General features: G+C 55.6%; 1 protein-coding gene across 2 annotated transcripts; it reads right to left on the reverse strand.

Annotated features, from left to right (window-relative positions):
* Window positions 1-3,250: 3,250 nt before the first annotated feature.
* SETD1B (SET domain containing 1B, histone lysine methyltransferase) lies at window positions 3,251-26,864 on the reverse strand. Of its 2 annotated transcripts, none has more exons than XM_070769503.1 (17): window positions 26,660-26,864; window positions 25,983-26,170; window positions 25,629-25,727; window positions 24,711-24,981; window positions 22,565-22,677; window positions 20,383-21,621; window positions 15,914-16,741; window positions 15,192-15,453; window positions 14,780-15,108; window positions 14,588-14,693; window positions 13,349-13,834; window positions 10,785-12,041; window positions 9,796-9,962; window positions 8,192-8,323; window positions 7,986-8,105; window positions 7,764-7,901; window positions 3,251-5,895 (listed from the first exon to the last, which is right to left on the reverse strand). In XM_070769503.1, exons 2-17 carry the CDS (start codon window positions 26,154-26,156, stop codon window positions 5,722-5,724), a joined length of 5,895 nt encoding a protein of 1,964 aa, XP_070625604.1. In that variant the 5' UTR covers window positions 26,157-26,170; window positions 26,660-26,864; the 3' UTR covers window positions 3,251-5,721. The 2 variants fall into 2 exon arrangements, with proteins under 2 accessions (XP_070625604.1, XP_070625605.1); XM_070769504.1 differs by lacking the exon at window positions 26,660-26,864 and adding an exon at window positions 26,280-26,474.
* Window positions 26,865-26,895: the final 31 nt, after the last annotated feature.

The following is a 26,895-nucleotide window of genomic DNA, read 5'->3' on the forward strand; positions in this document are numbered from 1 at the left end:
CTGTTGCTTCCTGACCTGCATACAGATTTCTCAAGAGGCAGATCAGGTGGTCTGGTATTCCCATCTCTTTCAGAATTTTCCACAGTTTATTGTGATGTACACAGTCAAAGGCTTTGGCATAGTCAATAAAGCAGAAATAGATGTTTATCTGGAACTCTCTTGCTTTTTCCATGATCCAGCGGTTGTTGGCAATTTGATCTCTGGTTCCTCTGCCTTTTCTAAAACCAGCTTGAACATCAGGAAGTTCACGGTTCAGGTACAGCAAGGGTAAAGGCCCTAAGGTTCGACATTGCTTGACAGTATCCTGTCCGATGGCGTTATGATCTCTAAGGATGAACTGTCCTCAAATTTGCTGCCCTAAGCCCAAACTTCTGGACAGAGAGGTGTTAGCTAAAGGACTTGGGGGCATCATACTTGCTCAACCACGGGACTTGGTTCCTGATGTGAGAGCCGGTAGAAGGGATCTGAGCCCTTCAGCTTCTGCCCTCTACCCTCAGTGATAAAGAACCCACCTGCTGATGCAAGAGATGAGGGTTTGATCCCTGGGTCAGGAGGATCCCTTAGAGGAGGAAATGGCAACCCACTCCAGTATTCTTGCCAGGAAAATCCCATGGACAGAGAAGCTTGGCCGGCTACAGTCCATGGGATCTCAAAGAGTTAGACTCAGCACAGCAACTGAGCACACACTCGGTAAGGCAGACTCTAGTGTCCCCAACCCCACTCCCAAATGCAGCCCCATTCCCCCGAGCCCTGCTCCTAGTGTGGATTCCATTTGGAAAGAGGCTGGTTCATACACAAGTGTGAATGAATGGCCCTTGCAAAATAATGATACAGTTGGGAAAGGAGCTACTGAATCCTAAAACACTTGGAAGGAAATTTTTCTTCAAAACCAGAGAAGAGATGGGGGCAAATAGGATCTCTTCTGCTTCTGATGCTTGACAGCCCTCCCTGAGGAGGAGTCAGATCAAAACTACAAGCTTGTGTAAGAAAAAACATTGGAGTTGGTATAATGAAGGAGTTGGGATGACTTTTTTTGGGGGGGGGGGAGGGTCAGGTTATAGAAAATCAGGCTTCTAGGATTATGAATTCAGAAATGAAAAGAAGAGCAGTGAGAAACCCAAGGAATAATGGCAGGTCCCAGGCCCGTGCTGCTGGTTAAAAATCCCTCCCCGTTTCCCCATGGTTTATGCAAAGAAGGAAAGTTCTGTGACACAGGAGGTCACCAACTGGTGGCTCATGGGCCAAAGCTGGCTCACAGATGTATTTTATGTCATCTGCCTGGTTTCAACAAATTCAAGTCAACATTTCAGAAGATTGGGATATTTCACATACAAATTCTAGGATTCTGGTTCTACTTGGACAACCAGGCAGTTTTTTTTTTTTTTTCTGTACTGGGTCCTTGTTACTTTGTGAGGGTTTTCTCTAGTTGCAGCAAGCAGGGGCTACTCTTCATTGCAGTGGGTGGGCTTCTCATTTCGGTGGCTTCTCTAGTTGCGGAGCACAGGCTGTAGGTGCGTTCGGGCTTCAGCAGTTGCAGTACTTGGACTCAGTAATGTGGTGCATGAGCTTAATTGCTCTGAGGCAGGTAGAATCTTTTTGAACCAGGGATGGAACCCATGCACCCTGCATTGGCAGGCAGATTTTTTTTTTTTTTTTTTAATACAGTTGTATTTATCCATTTGAAAAAATCCAATTAAGTTGAAGTTTTTAAAACTTTTTATTTTGTATTGGGGTAAGGCCAATTAACAAATAATGTGATAGTTTCAGGTGGGTAGGCGGATTCTTATTCACTGCGCCATCAGTGAAGTCCAGTCAGGCAGTTCTGAACTTGCCTTCTTATGCAGCAACAATCAGCTGGTGCAAAGCAGTTGTTGCCTCTTTAGATGGGGTGTGGGCAGAGCAGACCCACAGGAACCAGCATAGACTAGGGGAGCCTGACTACCTGGGTTCACACCTACATCAGCTGCTTGCTAGCTGTGTGACCTTGGGCAAGCTACTTGGTCCCTCAATGCCTCAGTTTCCCTCACTTGTTAAATGGGGATAACACTTACCTCCTAGAGCTTGCACTACTATGAGCTTAATGTCAAAGACATTTCAGACTGTGGCTGGCACAGCATCAGTGCTATGTGCTTGCTCTTTTTATTTTTAGAGAGGGGTCTGGGTGAGGTGCTCTCGCCTGAGTCTACCTGGCACTTCCTCCCCTCTAGCACAACCCCATGTGCCCTGTGCATGCAGATGTATGGAGCTGAGCCTCCATTTTCGGCCCCCACAGCAAATGAAGTGAAGAGAGGACTTAGCCTGTGGGACTAAGGGGCAGAGGGAGGGGTGGATGAATTTGAAGAACATGGTAGAAGGAGAACCATCAGCCTTGGGAGCTGAGGGAAAAGAAGTCTAGGGTTTCCAGCCTTTGAGCTTAGGTAACCAGCAGCAGCAGTGGTAGGTGGGTGGAGGCATGAATAGAAGTGTCATTGATCAAGGTGGAAAATATAGCAGCAGGTTGAAGAGGGAACATGAAGGAAACTGAGATTTGGAAGTGTCTTTTGTTGAGCCTTGAACTGGACGCCCTGGCACGTTCCTGTGCTGCCCTGTGAGGCCTTACAGCATCTGCCTCCCCCATGAGGTACCTTTCAGACCTCATTTCCTTGCCTCACCCTTCCTGTCACTCAGCTGCAGCTATGCAAGCCTCCTTGTTGGTCCTCAAACACACCAGGCAGGCTCCTGCCGCAGGACTTTGCACTCACTGTTCCTTCCGCCTCAGACACCTTTCCCCGAGATCTCCACAGGGCTGACTCCCTTATCTCCTTTGTGCTTTGTTCACGTCAGGTAAGTGGGCTTCCCTGACCATCCTATTTAAAATTTAATTTCCTTCCCCCTGACTCCCCCTTCTCCTAGTTATTTTTTCTTTATCATAACCTTTATTCTTTTTTTAAGGAAGTTGTTTTTGGGAAGGGGGGGATGCTTGGGAAGATCCCCTTGAGAAGGGAAAGGCTACCCACTCCAGTATTCTGGACTGGAGAATTCCATGGACCCTGGGGTCACAAAGAGTTGGACACGACTGAGCGACTTTCATGCTGGGTGTTAGTTTTGGCACGTGAACTCTTAGTTGTAACATGCAAACTTTGGTTCCCTGGACCAGGGATCAAACCCTAACCCCCAGCCCAGTAAGCACCCACTCCTTGTGAGCGTGGTATGCCCCCTACAGAAAGAAGGGAGGAGGACAGACAGACAGGAGAGCAAGAGAGACGGCGTATCTGTAAGAAAAGTCAGTATATTTATGGTTTGCTTTATAAAAGTTACTATAATACAATGGTACATAGTATTGAATTCACAAAAATATGAACAAATATTTACAGCAAGACACACCCACAACGGAAACACTTCTCTTCAAAACAAGTTACATACGATGAGAGTCTATATGCACAAACATCCCTAAAACTTATGGATTCTCTTCTTGGCTGGAGGAAAGAGGGAGGGAGGGACAAGAAAAAGAAAAAGCAGAAACCCCCAACTCTTGAAAAGCAAGTTTGTTCAGTGAAAATGAAGGCATTGAAAGAAAAATGACCTGACACATTTCTGGCTATCGCAAGCCACTTCAGGGGCGGGACAGGGGTTCCTGCGGACAGGGAGGGCCCAGGCCCTTACTTGCCCTTAGGGAAGGCTGGTTGGGCAAGGTGAGGCCAGGGTGAGGGGTGAGGCAGGACCCCGGACCCTGGTTTCCTCACATCCCCCACCTCCACTTCTTTTATGGGAGGAGGGGATAGACTGAAGCCAGCCCCTTGGGGACTGCAGAAGTAACTTAAATCAGCCATCTCTACAAACTACACATTTCCTCATATGAAAAATAAATATTTCCTCAGTTGCACAATGAGGCAGAAAACCGCAAAAGGAAGAGAAGGTTGCCGCTGTACCCAGGTCCCTTTCTGTGTCTTCATGCCACCAATTTCATCGACCTTGAAACCAGTGGGCATAGTCTCAGAGAGGGGTTGGGGTGAAGAAATTTAAAAAAAAAAAAGAAAAACACAACAAAACCACCAACGACAAAAAAAAAAGAGAGAGAGAAAAAAATAACAATTCTTTGTACAGAATTTACATGATAACAAGCTTGACACAAGCTGAGATACCAGAGGCTCCGGGCCTGCATCCGCAGGGTGGTGCGGCCCCACCGGGAGCGCTCCCGTCTTGCTGAGGATGACTCTTGGTCACAGCAGTCACTTTCCATAAATTATTTACACGCCTGCTTTGCTTTCTGGGGTGCGGGGGACTTGTTTTGTGTGTGTGTGTGGGGGGGGGGGTTTTTTTGGAAGTACAAAGAAATAAGCAAAAAAGTCTTCCCACGTGTTTCTACAAGAAACAATGTTCCCGAGAAAAAGTCCTTTATGGCAGCCTATGTACAGAAGTCGGTTCTGAACTTCAAAAACCTATTTTTTTTTTCCCTTCGTTTTGATTTTATACACGCACAAGAAAAAAAAAAAAAATCCATGGAAAGGAACTTGGAAGAGAATGATGTAAAGGGTTAAAAAAAAAAAAACTATCAGACTTAGTTGTGAGTTTTTAAATCTTTTCCAAGATTTTCCTTTCTCTGGGAGAAATACACCTTCTCACTCCGAAAATAAATATGCTCTTGGCTTCCTGGGGTGAGGGCTTGCTGGCAGGGTGAGTCAGGCTCTATGGGCTGGGGGCGAGCAGGTGAAGCTTATAAGCAAATTAAAAAAAAAATGCCACACGCATTCGGTCAGACACCCGTAGTGGCGGGACTGGGGGACCCGCCTTCCCTGGGAGGTGTATCTCTCCCCCTTGGTGAAGGTGAGAGCCGGAGAGAGTAAATACCCCACTTCCAGCACCCCTTGCCCACACTGGGGCCTCCTGGAGGCTCCCTCGTTGCTGGCATTTGAATGAGAAAGTAAACATTGAACCCAAGATTTTGGGGATGGCAGGTGTGGGGTAGCATGGAGAGCCCCAGAGGGGAAACTCCTGCCTGGGGCCAGCTTGGCTCCACCAGGGTCTGCTGGAGGGCGTGTGTGGCGGGGGGAAGGCACCCCCAGGCTGCTGGGGAAGGAACAGACTGAGGAGGGGATGGGAAAGAGGGGGGTCTTCTTCTCACTGAGTCCGCCAGCAGAGAGGGGGCCTTCCGTAGTGTTCTGAGGTCAGAGCCGCCTGGCTTGACCCCCTCCTCTGCAGCACCTGGCCTGGCGCCCAGGCCTGGAGGGTTCCAGAACGTGGGCCTGGGCCGACGCACAATCAAACGAGGCCTCTGCAGCCCCCGCTGGGGGTCCCCACTCTCTGATTCTGCTTTCACATTTCAACGGTTAAAAATGTCTTTTCTTATGAAGAGGAAGAAAAGAAAAGGAGAAGACAGAACAACATAGCAGCATTCATGGGAAGAGGCTGACGGGGCAGGACAGGATGAGAAAACACAGAGGGAAAGAGGTGGATGAAGGGGAGAAGGTGGGGGAAGACATTTACACCAGAGCTAAACCAAAGTCCCAAAAGGAGCATTTAAAAAAAAATGAAGGAGACACGGGCTGAGACAGAGAAGCCCTTTCCCACTGAGGGGCCGGAGCTGCGGTGGGACCTGGGGGGTAGTGTTGGGGGCGCCAGGCCCTGGCACGGCCACTGGGTAGAGGGACAGCACCTGAAATGGGGGTGGGGGGTGGGACCCGGCCCCAGAGAGCCGGGGTCCACGCTTGGGAGCCGGGGTGGCTGACAACCCCGGGTGCCGGCCTAGTTGAGGGTCCCCCGGCAGTTCTCAGAGCCACAGAGGCAGGGGATCTTGACGTCCTCGATGGGGAACTTGTAGTCATAGGTGATCTCCTCATTGACGTTGATGTGCTGCTTGGAATAGATGACGATCTTTTTCTGTGACTCCACCGTGATCACCTTGGCGTAGCAGTTGGGCTGTGGGTGGGATGGGAGTGGGGGAGGGTGAGCTGACCTACCTGGGCCCCCAACCAGGCCCTCACGGACTGCATACCCTGAAACTCAACCGAACCCCATGCTCAAGGCCCGACGCCCTGGCCCCACAACCCCAGTGCCCACTGGTCACCTGCTCTCAGCCTCGGCTCCCACATCGGGCAGAGAAAGACCCCTAGCCTCTGAGGTTAAATGAGCATGATGATTGCAATAAAAACGAATTATTTCCTAGGGAAATATTCAATTTTCTTTTATACCGTAGATGACCCCAAATTTATATTTCTAGCCCAGGCCCTACTTCACAGCTCTAGAGAAGGGATCAGCAAACTCCACCCCCCAGCTGCCTGCTCTTGCAAATAAAGTTTTATTGGCACAGTTGCCCTCATTTATTACATACTGCCTGTGGCTGCCTTTGTTACAATGATAGTTTAGCAGCTGTGAGATGGTCTGGGTCATAAAGCCAAAAACGTTTACTCCCTGGCCCTTTACAAAAAGGTTGGCCTGTGCTGCAGAACCCCAGATCCAACTTCCTGCTTGATATCCACCTTTGACAGCTCAAGGAGACATCTTTGGCTCAGTGAATTCAAACTGAGGGAGTGGCCATTCCACTCACCCAGTCCCCCAAGCATCCCTCCCCTGCCTCACCTCCCCTCCAGCAGGCTGGATCTGGCCTACCACACTCAGCAGGTTCCATCTACAGGGGCTCTCACTTCTGCCACCATGGGCCTGGACTCCAGTAAGTCCCCGCTGCCTGTCTCTGCTCTGAATAATTCCACTCCTGCCCCAACTGCCAGGGAAGTCTTTCCAAAAGGACAGCAAATCCTGTCACCCCCCAGTCAGTAGCCTGCCTCAGTTTTTAGAGAAAGTTTTCAGCTCTGCCTATAAGGTTGAGTGACCCAGCCACCAGCCACCCTGCCAACCTCCTTTTCTCTGCCCCTTGGAGAGGTGTTCTCCCTCCCTCCCTGCCCCAGGCTTCACTTCAATCACTCCTACACCCAGGTAATTCCCTCTCATCCCTCAGGCTTTCACAGGAGACTCTCAGCAAAGTCCCCACCGGCCCCAGGGAATGACAAGTCACCATGCTGTGAGCTGGCATGTGCTGGGAGCCCACTGTGTCTGCACAGGCCTGTGCTCAGTAACCCTCTTGGTCCTCCCAACAACCTATGAGAAGGGACTGTGATCATCCCAGTTTTATAGCTTGGGAAACTGAAGTAGCAACTTGTAACTATTGCTGGACAAGTAGTAACCTGTCCATGGTCACTCACTAAGTAGCAATGCCAAACAAGACTTGACCCACAATCAGCAGTACCTGACCTCCCATCTGAAGCTCCTTGTGCTTGTCTCCATGAGACAACCAACCTTGATATCAACATCCACTCCAACACCCCAGACTCATGCCATGTCAGCTGTTACTGGCCCTGTGTGTCTCTTTAAGTTAATTTAAGACTCAGTTTCTCAGCCACACTGGCCACATTTCTAGTGCTCAGTACCTCATGTGTACAGGAGCAGACAGCAAAGATGCAGAGTACTTCCTTCACTGTAGAAACTTCTACTGGCCAGCACTAACCGCAGAGGCATAGAAAAAACCCAGCAGGGAGAAGGAACTCTGCAATTATCAACTATATGGACCGTGTCAGGTACACCTCTGGTCTCATTAGGGCCATTTGACAGACGGGAAAACTGAAGGTCAGAGGAGAAGGGCTCCTCAGACAAGGCATCACACTGCGTCCTCCCTCCTGAGCCCCCCGTCCTCGCCCCATGCTTGGAAAGGAGGCCATGCTGGCTCCTGTGCCAGCGGCTTCCAGGTCCTCGCGGCACGCCCCCGGGGGCGTGGCCCCGAGCCGCACACTCACGTTGCAGCTGTGGTTGATGAAACGCGCGAAGTTGCCGCACTTGGTGGCGTCGATAATGGTGTCGTGGTCCACCCGGAACATGTAGCTGCTACCGATGCCCTCGTCCTCGTAACGTTTCTCCCGCATGTCCGCGATCACCTGGCCAGGAAGAGGCCTCAGTCTGGGTGGGGCGGGGCTAGCCATGGCCTGGCTCCCACACCTGTCCTGCCCGGCAGTGTTTACCTGGCGGATGTTCTGGCCCACATACTCGATAACCATCTCGTCGGCCGCGATGGGCTCCATGGCGAACAGGCCCCAGTCGTGAATGTGACTCTTGCAGAATTTGAGCTTTTTCTTCCGGAACTAGGGGAGGGACAGAGATGCGGGTGAGAGTCATGGCCTTCGGTCCCAGGGCTACCCCGGCTGCCCCAGGTGGGGTCTGGCCTCACCTTGAGCTGGTTGAACTTGAGCAGGTCGCTGTCACAACTGCCAGTGAAGGAGGACAACAGGCGCCGCTGCTCAGATCGCCGCTCGGAGCCTGCCCGTGTGGAGGCGTGCGGCTGCGCGGGAATGCTCATGCCCTGCGAGGGTGGGGCGGCGGGTGACAGATCAGAGAGGAGTGTGGCCGTCTGGGGGACCTGGCCTCACAGACCACGGTACCTGTGTCCCGCTGTCCTTGGCGACCCTACTCTAAGCTCTGTGGCCCCAGCTTCCTTGCTCTGGGCACACCTATGCCTGTCCTGTCCTAATCGCCACCTCTCCTCCACCTGGTTCCTTCCTGTCAGAATCTGAACGTGCTCAAGTTCCTCTAATCTTAAATGTAACAAAACAGCATCCACTTCACTCCTGTCATCTTTTCTCTTCTCAATTACAGATCTGAAGCATCTCTGCTTCTTGGACAGACGATGGCGATCAGGGACTTCCCTGGTGACTCAGTGGTAAAGAGTTCCCCTGCCAATGCAGGGGACACAGTTCAATCACACATGCCATGGAGCAACTAAGGCCTTGTGCCACAGCTGCTGAGCCTGAGCCAAGGACCCGCAACTACTGAGCTCATGTGCCACAACTACTGAAGCCCACACACCCTAGAGCCTGTGCTCTGCAACGAGCCACCACAGCAATAAGCCTGAGCATACAACTAGAGCGCTCACCCTGCTCACAACTACAAAAAAGCCTTCATAGCAACAAAGACCCAGCACAGTCAAACATAATAAATAAATACATGATTTTTTAAAAAGTAAAGCTGTTGAGTACTTACCTACCCTAATAACCCGTGGCTTTCATTTGAAATCACAACTCCTCCCAACACCCTTGCATCCCTTCCCTCTCTTGGCTTTCCTGGTCCTGTCCCCGCCATTAATACCTGGGAGTTTCATTCCCCTCCAGGTGCTCTCCCTGGGTCAGCTCATCCCTGCTGCGGGCTTTGGTTAACGCTTCCATCCTGATAATGCCTAAATTTAGATCCTCGAACCGGAAGTACCCCTCCCAGGCTCTATACTGTACCCATACATCTAACTGTCTACCTGACCTCACTACCTGGATGTTCCATAAACCCCAGAACTGAAGCTGTCCCAACACAACGGTCTCACTTTCCCTCTCACCTCTGTGATTGGCATCCAGTTACCCAGTGCCCCAGGCCGGACCCAGCAGCGTCATGCCATTCTGCCTCCAGTCAGCCCCCAGTCCCATCCATTAGACTTTCTAATGTTCTAATGATCCTGCTAAGTTTTTCAAAGGCATTCACTTTTCCCCACACAGCCCCCTACACCCAACCTACCCAATTTATTTGCTGAATTAAAAAAAAGATGAAGCTAACTTCTGGAGATGCAATTCAACACTGTTCACATCCCTGACAAAGACCCTTCACAATCGCTTCCCTGCCCGCCGCTCACCTCGCCTCACCTCTCACACCTGAGCACCCAGGGGGATGGCACCGTGAGCCAGGCCTCTGGTTCCACAACTGCCCTGGCTGCCTGGCACCCTTTCCAGGAGGGCCCCTACCCATTGCCCAGCCTGGGAGGCTCCTGGGTGGGTGGGCACCTGATGGCCCTACCTGGGTGTCCGTGGGGGGCTCGTCGGTGCTAGCACGACTGCTGTTGAGGTATCTGAGCTTGTCCTTCTTGTCGATGGTATAGAAGCCCTCACTTCGGGCACAGCCCGTCATGTGCTCCCGGATGCCGTCGTCCCGTTTCTTCTTCTTAGCTGAAGAGAGGCTGGTGGGTGGGTGTGGGTCAAGGGCCACATGGACATTCTTGGAGAGCCCCATCTTCCCAGACCTGGCCTTACCCTCAGACCCATCTCCAGGACGCTGATGACACCCAGCTCTACCACCCACACTTAGGCCACCTCCCTAAAGCTGCCCACTGCCCAACTCCACTGTGGTTAGAACTCTGTCAGGTACCTAGCTGCATGGTCCTGAGTGTGTTTCTTATCCACCTTCTGCCTCAGTTTCCCCATATGCAAAATGGGATAATTATGACACCCTCGGAATGATTACAGATGCTGAGTAGAGCTCCTGACACAGAATAAATGTTCAGTATATTAGTTTGGTACAGCAGGGATAAAGATAGCACCAACTTCACTGGGTTGTGCTAACAACTGACTATGGGGGCATTGTGATTAATAGCCCAGATTCTGGAGCCAGGTTTACCTGGGTTCAAATCTCCACTCAGTTACTTTATAGCTGCATGACTTTGGGCAGGTAACTTAACCTCTCTGAATTTCAGTTTCTTCCTATGTAAAATGGGAATAATAATAGCCCCCACCTCCCTAGGCTGTTGGAAAAATTAAATTAGCTGATGAGGGGGAGCCAGGAAGAGTGAGCCCTCTGTCAGCCCCTGCTTCTGTTATGTTGTACAATCACGTTGTTACGTTTGGCCCCAAGATCTCTTAATTCTGGCGCACAAGGCAGAGATGACTCCATACAGAGCCTGGTGTGGCACCAACACACAGACACCATCCACAAGTGGTGGTGACATGCGCCCTCGTAGGAGATGCCACCCAGAGAGGGAGGTGTGGCCCCCGCCCCACCTGGCAGGATATAGGGATGGTAGACCCAGAGCGTGTCGTTGAGCCAGTCCATGCCGTTGTCCTGCTGCAGCAGCCGCTCGTAGGTAACACACAGGAAGCGGATGTCCTCCTCGTCAATGCCACCATTCCAGATGTCATAGAGGATGGTCATCTCCTCAAACTCTGAGCGGGGCCGGAAGAGAGGCTGCGGTGGCGAGAGCTCGGGCGAGGCTGAGACCACCAGGTCCTCATGGCGCTTCTTCGGTGGCCGGCGCCAGGACCCCCGCACCTTGGCCATGAACTCGTCGGAGATCTCGTCACGCCCACGGGGACCCGGAGGTATGGCCTCAGAAGGCCACTGGTTCTCTAGCTCCTTAAAGGGCAGCTTGGTGGGCTCAACAGGTGGTGGAGGTGGGGGTGGAGGGGGCTGGGGGGGCAAGGGTGGTGGGGGGGCTGGGATCCCCGCGTTCCGGAAGTCCAGGGTCACGGTCCGGGGATCATGGGTGCTGGGGAAGACAGGGGTCTGTGGCTGGCCTGGCAGAAGCAGGAGGTCCCTGCCCAGGGCGGCCCCTCCTGGCGGTCGGACCAAAGGCCCATCCAAGGTGAGCACAGCTGGCGGGGATCGCCGGGGCCGGCCCGGCTTCCTCTTGATGGGGGGTGGGCAAGGGGCCAGTGGAGCAGGCAGCAGAGGGGGCAGCTGGGTGGGGGCCCGCGACTGGGCCCGCAGGACAGGTACGGGCAACGCCAGGGGCAGGGGCAAGGGCAAGGGCAAAGGAAGCGGCAAGCCTGTCTCCAGGAGCACCGGGGAGGCCAGGGGGCCAGACCGATCGTCACGCCGGCCAGCTGGGAGGGGGCAGACAGGCAGAAGTAGGGGGCCGCCAGGCTCGGGGAAGGTGGGTGTGAAGCTGAAGTCCCGGCCAGGTGTCCTTGGGAGGCCCCCGCTGCTCAAGCTGGGGGATGGGGATGGGTAGGAGAAGGGGCTACCGGGCAGCTGCGGGGAGCTCAGGGCCAGGCCGCCACTGCCCGCCGTCGGCAAGGGCTCCCCACTCGGCGTGGCCGGCACCGCCTCGGCGCTCTGGGACTTGCCCAGGCTGCCACAGAGGCTCGGAGTACGTGGGGGCTGCTCCTCATGGGGGGGAGGCTCCAGAGGGACGGATGGGAGTGGGGGGTCTGGGGTCTTGGGCTCTGGTGGTGGGCTGGGTGGCCGGGGCGGTCGAGGCGGCGGCAATGGTGGCTGCAGCGGTAAAGAAAGCAGTGCCGGGGCCTCAGGCTCCGCTTCCAGGTTGTCCTCTGTAGAGCAGCAGGCAGAAAGCAGACCTTAGTTATTGACTCAAACGGCCCCTCCTCATGCTACCCTACTGTACCCTGGACACCTCTCTGGGTATGCACTCGCACCCTCTAGATTCCTAGATATACAGCAGGATTTGAGAAATGTTGGTGGGAATCAATCAAAGATGCAGGAGACCCAGCTGGCGCCCTTGACACTGTCTTTAGAATGGTGTTCCGGTGAGCAAGGAACATACCAGGGACCAAGAAAATGACCTCTGCTATTGAATAAAATTAAACAAGTCCCTTTTCTGCACGACTTGTCAGAGCCTTTAAGGTTTTCCCCTAGCGTTTCTCTCCACTGTCACCTAGTGTGTTTTCTAAATTATCGGCTGTCATCTGTCACCCTGCCCTGAGCGTAAGCTCCAGGAGGGACGATACTTTTGCCCATTTTGGTCCACTGTTGTTATTTTCAGTTCCTAAAACTATAAAGGAGATAAAAATAGAGGCTTTATAAATACGTTTAACAATTGGCAAAAATTTGTGGTTCTAGAGCCAAATAAAAAACTTAAACAAAATACAACGGGTTGCTCTCCTTAAGGACTATTAGAGGTACCAACTAACCACGTGTGGCTATAGTAGTTTCTGCTGCTGCTGCTGCTAGGTCGCTTCAGTCGTGTCCAACTCTGTGTGACCCCATATAGTAGTTTATGTTAACTTAATCAACATTATAAATTCTGTCCCACAGCGGCACTCTCCCCCTTTCTCAAGCTCTTAACAATGCTGTGTCTAGTGGCTATGGGGCTGGACAGGGCAGAGAGAACATGCTGATTGCTGTACAAAGTTCTCTTGGACGGCACTGCCAGAGCCTTTCACGTGCTTTGTGCAGCTCCACCAAGATGATGGAGGGGGCAGTGCCCACAGCCCCTTTTAACCCACCCAGCACCCTTCTGGTGATAGGTGCCCAGGGCCCAGAAGCCTTCTCTGCCTGCCTATCACTAAAAGACCATACACATCCACACCTCTTTTGGGAGTATCTCATGGGACTAGCAGTCCAAGGACTAGACCCCAGGGAAATACAGTGAGGAATGGTGACAGCAGCAGACCTGCCTTTGGGGTCTAACAGGTACCCAGCTTCGTAGTGGCAAGTCATCTCGCTCCATCCTCCCGTATGACCTTACGGGGGAAGCACCATCCATTGATCCCGTTTTACAGATAAGGAAATTACTTGGTAACTTTAAGTGATGGCACAAAGGAGCCCTGGTTCATTCTGATGGTTAAAGACATCTTGTTTCTATTCCCACCGCCTTCCCATGGGCTGCAAGTATTACCTGGGGTAGGCTCTGGGGATGGCAGGGGCCGGGCCTCCATCTCTCCTGCAGGGGGTTCTGGAGACAGCAACCTGGCCCCTTCCTGGTTCAGGCCTGGTTCCCCGGGGGGCTCCTTGCAGCCAGCCAGCTCCTCGACACTCACAGGCAAGGGGGGCTCTTCCAGCATCGGGGTCCGCTCCTTAGGGGCCTCGTCCTCAGCCTCAATGTCCACCTCCTCTTCTGGGCCCTGTGACTCCGTTGTGGGTGCTCCTGTGACGACTTCATTCTCAAAGTCCTCGTCAGGAGCAGTGGGAGCCATGCTCTCGTCTGCAGCTGCCTCCCCTTCCTCCTCCTCCTCTTCCTCATCCTCCCCAGCTGGCAGCTCTTCTTCATCTTCTGAGGATGATGATGAAGAGGACTCGGAGCTTGATGCGAAGTCAGATGACTCAGAACTCTCACTGGAGGACTCAGCTCCAGGCTTGGAGGTGGTGATGCTCACCGTCTCCTCTGCATGGGGAACACGGGCAAGGGCCCTGTTATTATCTGCTGTGCCCCAGCCAGAGGCGTCACCAAAGGGCTCAAAACAGGAGGCGCTGGGGTGAACGTGTCCCTCAGGTAGGTGGAGGGGTGTGTGTGGAGGGGTGTGTGTGTGTGTGGAGGGGTGTGTGTGTGTGTGTGTGTGTGTGTGTATTAACTCACCATCATCTGTTTTTTTCCAACAGAGGTGAAATCCACATAACATAAACCTAACCATCTTAGGGTAGATGACACGGTGGTATTTAGCACCTTCACAATGTGGACAACTGACATTTCTATCGTGTCCCAAAGATAGAAATTTCACAAGCTCAAGAAGCAGCCCGTTCCTTTCAGCTATCACCCCTCTATCCCCACCACTTGACCTCAGCAACCACTAGTCTACTCTTTGTCTCTACTGTTGTTCAGTCGCTCAATCGTGTCTGCTCTTTGCGACCCCATGGACTGGAGCACACCAGGCTTCCCTGTCCTTCACAATCTCCTGGAGTTTGCTCAAACTCATGTCCATTGAGTCTGTTATGCCATCCAACCATCTCATTCTCTATCTCTGTGGACTGACCTATCCTGGACATTTCATTAAAAAGGAATTACACAGCAGGCTGTGTTTGTGTTTTAATGACTTCACACTTCATAGTCAAGAAATCCTACCCCTTCAGTACTGCTGACTGTTGTGCAGGCTCTGCTTTCTGCAGAGGGACCCTGGGCTGGGCCAGAAGCCACACTCACCTCCATCTGAGTCCCCTTCTTCCTTCTCACTCGCCTCTGACAGGGCTGTGTCCTCGTCATCATTCTCAGACTCATCCCGGTCGTCGCTGTCTTCATCATCATCATCCTAGGGGAGACGGATGCTGGACAGGTGAGCCGAAGGGCTCCCTCGCCTGGCCCGGCTCCCCAGGCCTCCCCAAGCCCAAACAATACCTTATCTGACATGGATGAGGTTGAGGAGGAGGAGATCTGGCTCCTGGGGCCCTCCTCCCCCTCCTCCTCCCCCTCCCCTTCCTCCTCCGTGCTTTCTCGCTCCTCCTTATCAGAGGCTGAGGACGAGGGTGAGGTGGTCGAGGAGCCCGAGGACGAGGATGCTGACGAGGAAGACGACACCGACAGCGACTCCTTCTCGTCCTCCTCCCCGCCGCTGTCCAGCTCCAGGGGCCGGGCTGGCCGCCGCCGCACGCCCATGCCCTTGGGGTCCCGCTTGGCGAGCTCACAGGGGGCGTCGGCCATGTCCCGGTCCCGCTCACGCTCAGACTCTGCAGGGAGGGAGGGCGGGCGGTCAGAGCCAGGTGGGGGCGAGTAGGGAAGGAGGAAGTCCCAGCACCCGGCAAGGCCCCACCTTCGTCCTCCTCATCCACGGAGGTGGAGGGGCGCAGCCGCTTCTGGTCACCAGACGAGGCTGTGTCTGGCGGTTCCTTCCTCTTGACCTTGAAGGAGGGCAGTCGAATGGCCCCGCGCAGCCCGATGCCCAGGCCCAGCCCCTCGTAGCTCAGGCCCTCGCCCTTGCCCCAGGACTCCAGCAGGCAAGAGGCGATGCGGTCCTTGGGCTTCGGCCTGTCCTCATCTTTGTGCTCACCCGACTTCACTGGGGTCAGCGAGGCCTGGGGTGCGAGAGAGGAGGGGAAGGTCAGTGTGGTTAGAGTACGGCCACCAACCCTGTCCCTCGAGTAGCCTGCCATCCTTTCCACAGTGACAGTCATGCCCGAACTGGGCACTTCCTTTCCTGGAACCTACCGCATTTCATGTCACTACTCAGGACACCCCCAGCGCCACACTCCGCTTCCCTGACCCTCAACTTCCTCACCTGAGAAGCTGTTACTATGGTTGCCCACACATGGCAGGGGCACTGGAGTTTTGGAGATTGGAATCCAAGAGAAACACACAGTGAGTACACATGTGTCATCGACACACTGGCTTCACAAAATAACACACACTATTCTGTTTGGGGGATCTGGGTGGTGGTGTTTCCACTAAGGTGCCTGGGGACGACAGAGGCTGCCTGGCCAGGTCTCTGCCTCTGGCCTGCCCGCCCCCCACCGAGGGGACATGCTGCCCACTCACCTTAGCCATCCGTTCCTTCTTGTCCCACCACTCATCGAAGGCCCTGAAGGCCACCACCTCCACCATCTTGCGGTTCAGGTCCCGCTTCATGATGGCCTTGAGCTCTTTGAGCACCACCAGCAGGACGCCGTCCACAGTGGCCTTATGCGGGTCCTCCTGGCGGGGCACATAGCCTGGTGGTGGCACTGATGGGTCAAACTTGGGCAGGGGTGGCCAGGGCTGCCCGCGGCCTGGGCCAGTGTTACCAAGGGAGAAAGGGCCCCGGTAGGGCGGCAGGTTGACAAACTGCAGTCCGGCGGAGGCGGCTGCAGCTGCGGCAGCCATGAAGGGGGGGTAGGGGCATGTGCCCTGGCCCGTCATCAGACGGCTCAGCATCTGCGTTTGCATCTGGAAGGACATGGGCATGCTGCCCCACTGGCCCCCCAGCACGTGGCTCATGTCCACCTGCATCACAGGAAACAGCCCTGGTGGGAAGGGCGGCAGTGGCGGCAGAATGGGTGGGGGTGGGACACCAGGCGGCGGGGCTGGCAGGGGTGGTGGGGGCACTGTCACAGCTGGATGGGCCGGGGGTGGCGGGGGCGGTGGTGGTGGCAGAGGTGGGGGCATGGGGAAGCCGGGCTGGGGTGGGGGTGGGGGTGGGGGCGGGGGCAGTGGTGGGAAGCCAGGGGGCGGGGGCAGTGGCAAGGTTGGGGCCAGCACGGAGGGAGCTGCCACGGCCCCGGCCCCTGGGGTCACCACCATGGGCTTGGGGCAGTCAGCGCTGGTGATGGGGGCCGAGGGCATCTCGTCGTCTGAGATCTCCATGTCCTCCCCTGAGGACTGCTGCCCCTGCAGGGAGAGCAAGGGGAGAGAAGTGAGGGGGAGCCTGGGAAGCCAGGCTCCCAGATTCCCCTTCCCAACACCAGAAGGTCAGAGAAGCAGCATTCTGTAAGACTAGTGAGCAACATGGCTTCCGCAGTCCTGATCCTCATCCCTTCCCATCCCAGCCGTGTGGCCTTGAGCAAGTCATTTAACCTCTTTAAGCCTCAGTCTTCCCATCTGTATCTTGGGCATCATAGTACTTGCCTCATGGGGTTATCATGCAGCTTCATGCATTCGTTCATTCAACAAACATTTGCTCAGCACCTGCTGTATACCAGGTATTGTCCCAGGTGCTGAGGACACGGTGATGAACAAGACAGACAAACTTGCTCTCTTGGAGCTGAACTTCTAGAGGGATAAGGCAAAGGCTGACTAGGATGAATGTGAAATATATAGTCTTTTGCAAAGAAAACGAAAGCAAAGAAGGGGGCAGTGAGACATGAAGAAGGAAAAAGATTCTGTTTCAATTTGAAAGATTGTTTCAACTTGTATTCAGAGAAGATAATACTAATAGTTAATAACATTTCTATAGCCCTTCCCTGCTGGAGGAGGAAATGGCAACCTGCTCCAATATTCTTGCTGTGAGAATCCCATGGACAGAGGAGTATGGTGGGCTACAGTCTATGGGGCTGTAAAAAGTCAAACATGACTGAAACAACTTATCACAGCACGTAGCCTGTCCTATTGGCAGGCACCTTTCTAAGCATTTTATGTATGTTCATTCAGCTAACCTTCAGAAAACCTGCAACGTAGGTGTTTACCACATTTTACTGATGAGAAAATTGAACACTGAGAGCTTAACTTGCCCAAGGCTACATGGCCACTGAGAAGGAGCCTGGATTCCAACCAGGAAGTGGCTCACCAGCCTTTATTCCCAGTTGGCCTGCAGTCTTCACTGTGGCAGAGAGGGCCTGGCAGAGGTGACAGAAGCAAGGGAAGGAGAAGCTTTAGCAGGAGTCAGGGTGCATGAAAAGGAGATAAGTCTGTATGTTTTCCTTAATTATTCCGTTCACATAGTTTTTGTACAGGCTGTGGTTGGGTTGAGTGTTGTGAGCACAATGTCTCATGTTTCTTATCTGTACCATCATCTCATGAGGAAGGGCTCTATTCCAATCTTTTGACAGGTGAGAAAACACCCTCAGAGAGACACACGTAAATCACTGGCCCAAGAGGCGCTGGTCAGAAACAGCTGAGATTGGAGCCCAGGGTGCCTGCTGAGTGAGGGGTCGGGGCTGCCGTGGGAATCCAGGACAGCGGTACCAGGTCAATGGGGGAGCCAAGTGTGACTTGGCTGTGAAATAGCGAGGTCCTCTTTACATTCACACTTGGGGCTTTGGGGAGCTGGGTGCACAGGCCTGGAACTGGAGCAGGCCATGGTGTCCACAGGGTAGAGGTGGAGCAAGAAGGCAGAACAGGGGCTGGGAGAGGAGTAATGGACTGCCCCCAGGCTCCTGTGTCAGGACCAGAGGTGAAAAGGTAGCTCAGGTGCCATCTGGGGAGACAGAGCCTTTGTAGGTTGCCAGAGACAGGGAGTGCATTTGAAGGTTAAGGAGGTGGGGGGTCTACGCAGGCTAGAAGGTCAAAGGTCAGACCTACAGGCGAGGGAGGGAGAAAAGGGATATGGAGGGACTGGGAGAAAAGGTAAACGAAATCTCCGGCAGCAGAAGGACGCTCGGGCTGTTACTCTGTCCCCTCTACAGACACACACACTCTCGCTGCCTCTCAGGGTCCCACATTCGTGCTGAGAGGGAGGCACTGGCAGGCTTGCAGCCTGATACTCAGGGACAGCGCCAGATCAGTCCTGGACAGCGCCCTGCGAGACAGGCGCAGCACGCAGAGGGTTAACCCCAGCCCCACTGCCAGCCAATCACAAGGAGACCGGGGTCCACGCACCAGCTCGAGGCCCTGCCCCTCCCTCCGCCCCTCCCACGTCCGGGGGGCGAGAACCTGTGGGAACTAGCCGCTGAGCCTTGGGCATCAGTTTGAGCTGTTCCTGGAGTTTCTCGTGCAGCACCTACTTAAGCCGAGACGGCGTGAGGCGGATACTCTGACTATCCCACCATTTCACAGATGATGAAACTGAGACTCAGAGAGGGAAAGTGACTTCCCTAAGGTCACATAACCAGTAAGTGACAGAGGTGGGACTCGAGGCTCAAGGCTTAAGGCCTGGAACCAGAACTTCTAACCACCAGCTTCTGTGAAGATAGGGAGTGCCCCCTCGCGCTGCTCTCCCGCCTGGTCAGCCTAGGCTGGGATTCCCTTAGGTTTGGTCCGGCGGGGCCCGGGAGCCATTCTCCCGACTGCCGGCAGGGGGCTCCCGAGGGCCACCTTGGAGGTTATCCGTACTCCCGGGGCTTCCCGGACCACAGCTTTCTGGGCCTCAGTCTCTCCTTTCCTCCAGTGACCCGGCGGGAGAGCCCGTTCTCTCCAGCTACTCTAGGCTTCCTAGCCCTGAATCAGCAAGTGAGCATGGTAAACAAACATCCCCTAACCTCGGGAAGAAAGGAGGATGGCAGAGCCAGTAGCGCCCCCACCTCTGAACACCTGTCAACTCTCCCTGCCTGAACTCCTTAGCGCCAGAAACCACTTGCCAGATCAGCCTAGAGGCCCCCAGGGGCCCTGGCCACCTGCAGTCCCCTCCCAGGCAAGCCAAGGTCCTCTCTGTTCCTCCCTGAGGCAGCCAAATCGGCCTAATCAAAGGACCTGGGAAGGAGGGAGGGCCCCTCCTCCCGCCACCCACAGGGGCACAGAGCTCCCTCTAAGCTCCTGGCTGCTCATGCCTTTCAGGATCACAAGTTCCAAAGCAGGTCTCCAGGAGGGCCAGGGCAGGTGCCTGGACCAGGAGAGGGTAGGAACAGAGCCAAGGAAGATGACTTAATCCTCCCCACAAGAGAATGTGGCAGGCAGCATCCCTCATGCTAACCCTAAGGATGGGAGCTTGGGCAGAGAGACCCCAAATGAAGCTCTGTGGGTAGGCAGAGGGTGGGTGGGTGGGGGGTCAGCTTTGCCTGCTTCTGGCTGTGGCCCTCCTGCTGACACTCTTGGAGTCAGAGGAGAGGGAGAAAGTAAATTTCAATGCCCTCCTTGCCCCACATGGTTTCCAGTCTCTTCAGAGGGCACCAGGTACTAGGAGACAGAGCTCCAGAGTTCCCACCTGACCCAGCTCAGCAGAACACTCTGGTTACTCCCTTTCCCCGTAACTGTCTGAGTGTCAGGACTAGTCTTGACCAGGCCCTTAGCTACCCAACAGAGGAAGGGACCCAAAACCATCACTTGTCCACACTCCCTGGGATCTCAGACTTCAACCAAAGAAGCTCAATTCAGACTTTATCCCCCAGAAAAGTCTCAACTTCCCATAACCTAACATGGAGAGCAACAGATCTAGGTCAAGTTTCCCTTTTCGCCAAAGCTGCTAGGGAGCTCAGAGGCAAACCAACTGCTCAGTCACGGCCCCTGATGCTTTCTGCACGTTCTTTTTATTTTTGACCTGTTATTTTGGCTCTCCTGGCCCTGTTGCTTGTGTGTTGTAGTTATCCTCAGGGAGGAAAGAGGGTGCCACAAGACAGACAAAACCAAACCCAGACAGACAGACAAACATTATGTGGTACCTCATCCATCTTCTCTGAGGTTGGGGTCCTGTCTCCAGCCAGGTCCAAGGCCGTCTCACTTGTCTGACCCAGAAGACCAGTAGGGTCTGGGGGACCCGGCTCGGGTGGGGGCCGAGGCCCCAGGCCCAGATCAAGCTCACCATCCTCATCTGAGTCAGGCAGTGGCGTGGGGCTGATATCTTCCAGGCCAGTGCTGGAGGGGCGCGAAGAGGGTGGTGTAGGGCCTCGAAAGCCTGGCTGAGAGTTAGCGCCAAAGGGGGCCAGTGGGGAGAGCTGGGAGGAGGAGGAGGAGATGGGGCTGCCCTCCATCTGCAGCTCTGTGTCTGAGTCCTGCTCCCGAAGGAAGGGCAGCTTGGTGCGCTGCTCCTTCAGCAGCATCTCGATCCGAGAGTCTAAGCTGTCATGGGGCTTCTCTGGCCCTGCGGGCGACGACTCCAGCGTAGGCGTGCCGGGACTGTCACAAGGCTCAGGACTCCAGCCGAAGGTTGGCCGACCACCCAGCTCTATGCTGTTGGCCTCAGGGGGCGGGGGTCCCGGCGGTGTGCCAGGCTTCTCCTTTGTCAGGGGCTCGGCGGGTGGCAGGGGTGGGGGCGCAGGTGCTCTTCGGAACTCGCCACTGTCACGGGCCCCAAAGGGGGCTGTGGTGGTGGGCTCCTCAGGGGGCGGGGGAAAAGGGGGCACAGGAGTCTGATACGGAGAGAAAGCTGACTTGAAGGCGACTCCGGGCGCAGGGGTTGCTTGGGTGGGCGGAGGAGTGTGGGCAAACGTGGCAGAATCCTGTGGTTGGGCCTTGAATGGGGGCCCACTGCTGCCCCCACTGCCGCCAACTGCCCCGAATGGGAGGTCCACCGCACCCCGGAAGGCAGCTGTGGCCCCTGCCACTGCAGTGACAGCAGACGAGTTGTGGACATAATGGTGCTCGTGGCGGCGGTTGTAGGCATCTGTGAACTTGCTCTCGTGGCGCCGAGCCTTGAAGGTCGTTGTGGGATCCTGGCTGAAGAGGTAGGAGGGCGTGGGCTGGCGGCTGGAATAGCTCGAGTCCTGCGAGAAGGGGGTGCCCAGGCGTGGCGTGAGCGGCGTGCCCTGGCCGTATGAGTTGGGTGTGTCCAAGCGGCAGCTGGAATAAGCTGTGTCCTGGGAGAAGGGTGTCCCACCACTATTGGGGGTGACAGAGGACGAGCTGGAGCCACAGCCTGCAGACAGGCCACCATCTTTGAGGCGCTTCAGGGCATCTGACAGCTGGAAAGAGAGAAAGAGGGAGAAAGGTCTGAGATCGCTGGGGGGGAAATCATGCACTAGAATGGGACTGTTTTCCCCTCTCACTCCATCTTCCGGGGAGCTCGGAGCCAAACTGGTCACTCAGCATGGTGAACGGAGAGGGGAGGGGAGATTAAAGAAGAATAGCTGGATGGGCCTCACCTTCTCTAATCTTGGGGTAGCCAATTATCCTCAGAGAACCTTGAGGGTTTTTCCTAATCCCTGAAGCAGGGTAAAGATAAGACCCTGATGTCTTGGTTTACACTGGGATTTCCTTCCTGCCTCAGGCCGTCAGAAATCAAAGACCTTCCAGGCAGAGGTAGCCGAGGCCAACGATGGAAGTGAGGGGTGGCTACCTTGTTCCCCCAGCCTCTTGATATTTTAGGCTTTAAATAGTGTAACATGGTAAAGTGCCTGATAGACATCCCAGCGGATCAGCAAGTAAGCAAAGACTCTTCACTTGGTAAAAGCTACTCCTGAGAGTGGTCCACTTGCGAGAGGGTGGTCCAGGTGGGTGTTCTGGGGGGCAGTGGTTGGGGAAGGAGGGAAGAGTCATTCTTGCTCTGGAAGGAGAGCCCTGAACCAGGCTTTCGTTGGCGGGGGTGGGGGCGTGGAACGGAGGGGTCCATGGGACACCAGACAACAGGATCCTGAACACAGCAGTGTTTCAGGATCAGCGTGGAAAGCACATGGGCTCTGATCAGTGGTAATCCCAGCGTGTGCAGGGAAAGGGTGAGGGGCCAAGCCAGAGGGTGCTTCAGCAGACAGGGCTTTCAGGACCCTCCCCTGCACCCCACTGAAAGCTGTGGTGGGCACAGCCAGGCTTCTTTCCCTCCTGGGTCCTGGTGTCCCATGCTGGAGCTGGTGAAGTGGGGTGGGGGGTGCACACTGGGAAACTGGTGATGGGGTGGGGTCACACACCCACCTGCAGGGTCTCATTCACGATTGGAGAGACAGCGTCCAGCTCACCCACTGGCAGGGTTTGGGGTGTGTATCGGCCCGTGACCAACAGTTCGTAGAACCGCATGCGGGTTTCCCCTGTAGAAAAGGCAAGGGAGGGAAGCCTCAGTGAGGCTCCAGGATGGGGCAGCCCCCACAGGTGGGCATCCTTGTGGGTCCCCTTGTACCTGGGACCCCACACCTTGGGAAGCTGAGTGACCCTGACCAAGTTCCCACTTCTCTCTTTGTACCTCATTCGGGAGGTACAATCTGTTCAATGAAGCGGCTAAACTGTATGATTCTCTCATCCTGAAATTCAAGAATTTAATGTCTCATGACACCGGGACTCCCCCAAATATAGACATGCCACCCCCACCACAAAGCCCCTTCCTGTCACCTGTGCCATGCCAGCCATTACCACAGTCAGGTAATCCCCGTTCTTCTGCCTTCCCATCTACCAGCCAGAGCCCAGTAGCAAGTGAAAAGGAGACCCAGTGACACAGAAGTGACAGTTTGTTGTGAACCCTCTTGGGTGACTGACAGAGTTTGTAAAAGCACTCTAGGACTGACAGCCTCCTCCCAGTCCCCAGTCCCCCTGTTGGATAACCCTCCACCCTAGCTCCTCCCCATTCCCAGCCCCCCACCAGTAGAGAGAGGCCTCTGACAGACCAGGGGGCCAGATTATCGATATTTATAGAGCCCTCTGAGGCAGCTGCTTACATATGCAAAGGAGACACATTCCTTGAGCTACTCTTTACCGGTCTCTTTCTTGAAATACAAACTTAGTGGCAGTCTCTAAGGGCCTTTTTTTTTTTTTTTTTTTTATACAACTTTGGTGAGGGCTGACTGTTCCTTAAGATAAGCCTGCCACCACCCAAGGGGTCTCCCTTGACAGAGACAAAAGGAGGGGAGGTGAAGGGGGCTGTGGCCTGTGCCCTGAGGAGGCTCAGGCCTGGGACAGGTTTGGCAAAAGTTTATAGGGTAACTGTGCCCAACCAGGAGCAGCATCCCTCCACACCCCCCAGCAAAGACTAAGAAACTCAGTTGACATGTATTAAAGGCAAAAAAGAAGATTTAGATTTTCAGGTCTTAGCTTTGGTATACCCCAGTTGCCCCTAAACCCCATGCTCACAGAACCCCTGGAAGTTACCCACCTAAACCCTCCCAGGCAGGGTCCCCCGGGACCCCCCCCCCCCCCCACAGCGGGGGAAGGTGGGAAAGACCCCAACAATGTCTGCCCAGTCACCTCTGGTTGGACCTCAGAGCACCTGACACTTTCTTCTATATTCTATAGGAACTCTAAGCGGCCACAGACAAACTTTAGGGGATGCCCTGGAGGTCCGGAAGCCCCCCAGTCAGCACGGAGGAGAAGCCTCCCAGGACCCTGAGGGTGGGAGGTATGGCTTCCAGAGCCCAGCTCTCCCAGCAGCCGCTCAGAGGCTCAGAGCGAGCGCAGAGTGGGATTCTGCTGCCTGGGAGGTGATGCTGTCTCTTTAAGAGAGAGGAGGGAAGACACAGTGTCAACCCTTGAACACCCAGAGCAGCCCGCCCAGCTCTATCGGGAACATTATCAATGAAACCACACTCCGGGCCCAGATTGGTTCCCACTTCCAGGGGGAGGGGGCGGCAAGAGGGGGAGGGGCACTCCCTAACCCCTTAGGAGGACTTTTTTAGTGGAGAGACCTACTCTTCGCACATTTAAAAGCGGCTTCGTGGCTCTTCCCTCAGCGGCGCCCCCCCCCCCCCCCCCCAATAAACAAACCCTGTCTCCTCTCCTAACACAGACAGCAACACTGGGGACTGCCTAAACCCAGGCCACCAGGGCTCCGAGAGGGGCCCACGGGGGTGTCAGCAGTGGGGAAGCCTCCAGGTGGTCCCTAGGGGTGCAGTGGCCAAGGACCGGCACATTTGGTAAATTACAGTTCCGTCTCCTAGCAACAGACAACACATTTAGCTCCACGTGACTCTACCCTCAAGAGGGGGGCAAAAGAAAAATAAGGTTGTAGGGGGGTACCCAAGGAAAACTGAGGGGCTCCCCAACACTGCAAGACGGGCCCTGGGAGAGAAGGGGGTCACACTGACAGGTCTTGGGGCTCCTCGGCGGTGGCTGTCCTGAGCGGGCCTCCACTCACCTTTGGTGTCCAGCTCCACGTGGATGATATTACCCATGACCGAAGTGCTATGCAAGTGCTGAACGGCCTCCTTGGCTCCCCTGACCGTGGCAAAGACCACTTTGGCAATGCCCAAGTGCTTCTTGGTCTTGGGGTTGTACAAAATCTCCACCTCCTCCACCTCCCCATACTTCTTGCACATGTCCCTTAGGAAGTTTTCACGGATGTTATCATTCAGCTTGGCAAATGTCACCTGCTTCGGAGGCACCGGGCCCACATAGAACTCATCGATCTGGCAGGGGACGAGGGGGAAGGGAGTTTGGAGAACATTGAAACCGAAGGGAAAGCAGAACATTTCCCACTCGCCCGCTCTTTGAAAACAATGAAGGGTAAAAAATTTAAAAAAAAAAAAAAAATTGGGGGGGAGGGGGAAAGCACGCGGGCGGGCCCGGGAAGCGGAGGATTAAATCGTTTGGAACGTGGAAGTTCTCTGGGTTCGAAAGGAAAGGGGAAAAAGAAACAGTTTCTCTTTCCCCACCCCCCCCAACTCTGACCTCTTCTTCCTGCTGCCAGGGCAGGGACGACCCCTCGGGCTAGGAAGCTGTCCCCCTAAAACCACAAAGCCGGGAAGGGGGGCGGGTCCCAGGGCCGAGTTCCTGGGCTGGCAGGAGCCAGGTGGGTACTCGGAGCCCCCAGCTGGGCGGGCAGGACACTGTATCAGCTCCTTGATTACAGTTTCACCGAGTGTTATTCTGTTTACTGTAGCCGAGAGGGGACACCCCCTCTCTGTGCAACCTCCCCCTCCCCGCCAAAACTTCCCCAGCCCCCGGACGGCGGGAACTCAGAATCCGGCTGGGCTAGGTCAGGACTGGCGTTATTTTCGAACTCGGGGAGGGGGGGCGGGGGGAGGGGCGCGGGATACGGGGGAGGGGGTCCTACCTTGAATTTGGGGACCGACAGCTCCAGCTCCTTGTTTTTTGTCCAGATGCCGACCACCCGGGGATCTTCGACAATTTCCACCGGGCGGTTGCTGGACATCTGTGGATAGGAAAGAGAGGCGGAGTGGGTGGGCTGGTCCCACTCCCCAGGGTCAGGGACAGGAACCCCCCCTTCTCCAGGCACTTGTCAAACTCCAGGACTAGGGACCTGGCTGACAGTTGGCCGGATGGTCAGGAAGGGGGGGTCCCCGGGCCGCTCGGACCACTCAGCCCCCAATCTCTTCGGCACGGCTCGGGGAGGCGGGGGGGGGGGGGGGGGCGGGGGAGCCGACAGGGAGGCGCGCCGGCTACTCACCGCAAGGCTGAAATGCTGCCCATCGTAGCGGTACAGTTTATGATGCCCCTTTTTCAAAGCCGGGTCAATCATCAACTTGTAACTTCTCCAATGGTGGTTCCTCCTCTCGCCCGAAGGGCCGGGCTGCGGCGGGGGCTGCTGGTGGTGGTGGTGGGGGGGGTGACTGTTCTCCATGCCGTTAACCCAACCTGAAAACGAGCAAGTTGTTGTCGTCTCCGCCGCGGCGGCGGCGGCGGCCGCTTCTACACACACGCTAAAGAATCAAATCGTCCAGCCCCCCACCCCCTCCCACCTTACCAGCGCGCCCCAAAAGGAGCTGGCTCCCCCCCAAAATAAGAATGGAGCGAGAGAATAACCCTTCCGGAGAATTAGACGCCCGCCCGCTCGGCCACCGTCTCGGAGCGGCTGCGAGGGGCTCCCGGGGGCCCCTGGTGCGGACTGGCGGGGCCCGGGGCACCCGGAGGACGCGGGCTCCGGCCCATGGTGCCCGCCCGGCCGCCCGGCCGCCCGGCGTGGCGCTAGCTCGCTCGCTCGCTCGGCCCGGCTCGGGCGCGGGGCTCCCGGCAGGCCTGGCGCCGCCCGCCCGCTCGCTCGGTCGGCCGGAGCGGGGGCCGGGGCTGGGGGCTCGGGACGCCCGGCTGCCGGCCGCGGCCTCTCCCTCCCCGAGCCGCGCTTACATCCCCGCCGGGCGCCGGCCTCCCTGCGCCGCCAGCCAGTACATGGTGTCCCCCGCGGGAGCCGAGGCCGGAGCGGCCGGACGGGGGGCCGGGAGGGGGGAGCGCCGCCGCCGCCGCGGCTGCCGGGCCCGGAGCTGCTGCCGCCGCCGCCGCTGCTGCTGCTGCTGCTGCTGCTGCCCGGGAGGCGGCTGGCGGCGGAGGCTCGGCTCCCAGTAGCCGCACATCCCACAATACAC

Source organism: Bos indicus, chromosome 17 (genome assembly GCF_029378745.1).
Source record: "Bos indicus isolate NIAB-ARS_2022 breed Sahiwal x Tharparkar chromosome 17, NIAB-ARS_B.indTharparkar_mat_pri_1.0, whole genome shotgun sequence".
Taxonomy (NCBI): domain Eukaryota; kingdom Metazoa; phylum Chordata; class Mammalia; order Artiodactyla; family Bovidae; genus Bos; species Bos indicus.

Bases quoted from the DNA above. Each gene is read 5' to 3' on its own strand.
- SETD1B (XM_070769503.1), bottom strand. From the start codon at position 26,156: ATGGAGAACAGTCACCCCCCCCACCACCACCACCAGCAGCCCCCGCCG. The intron at 21,622-22,564 runs GTGGGTGTGTGA...CTCTCTTTCCAG, and splicing joins TCGTGAATGAGACCCTGCAG to CTGTCAGATGCCCTGAAGCG. The intron at 15,454-15,913 runs GTGAGTGGGCAG...CTCGCACCCCAG, and splicing joins AGAAGGAACGGATGGCTAAG to GCCTCGCTGACCCCAGTGAA.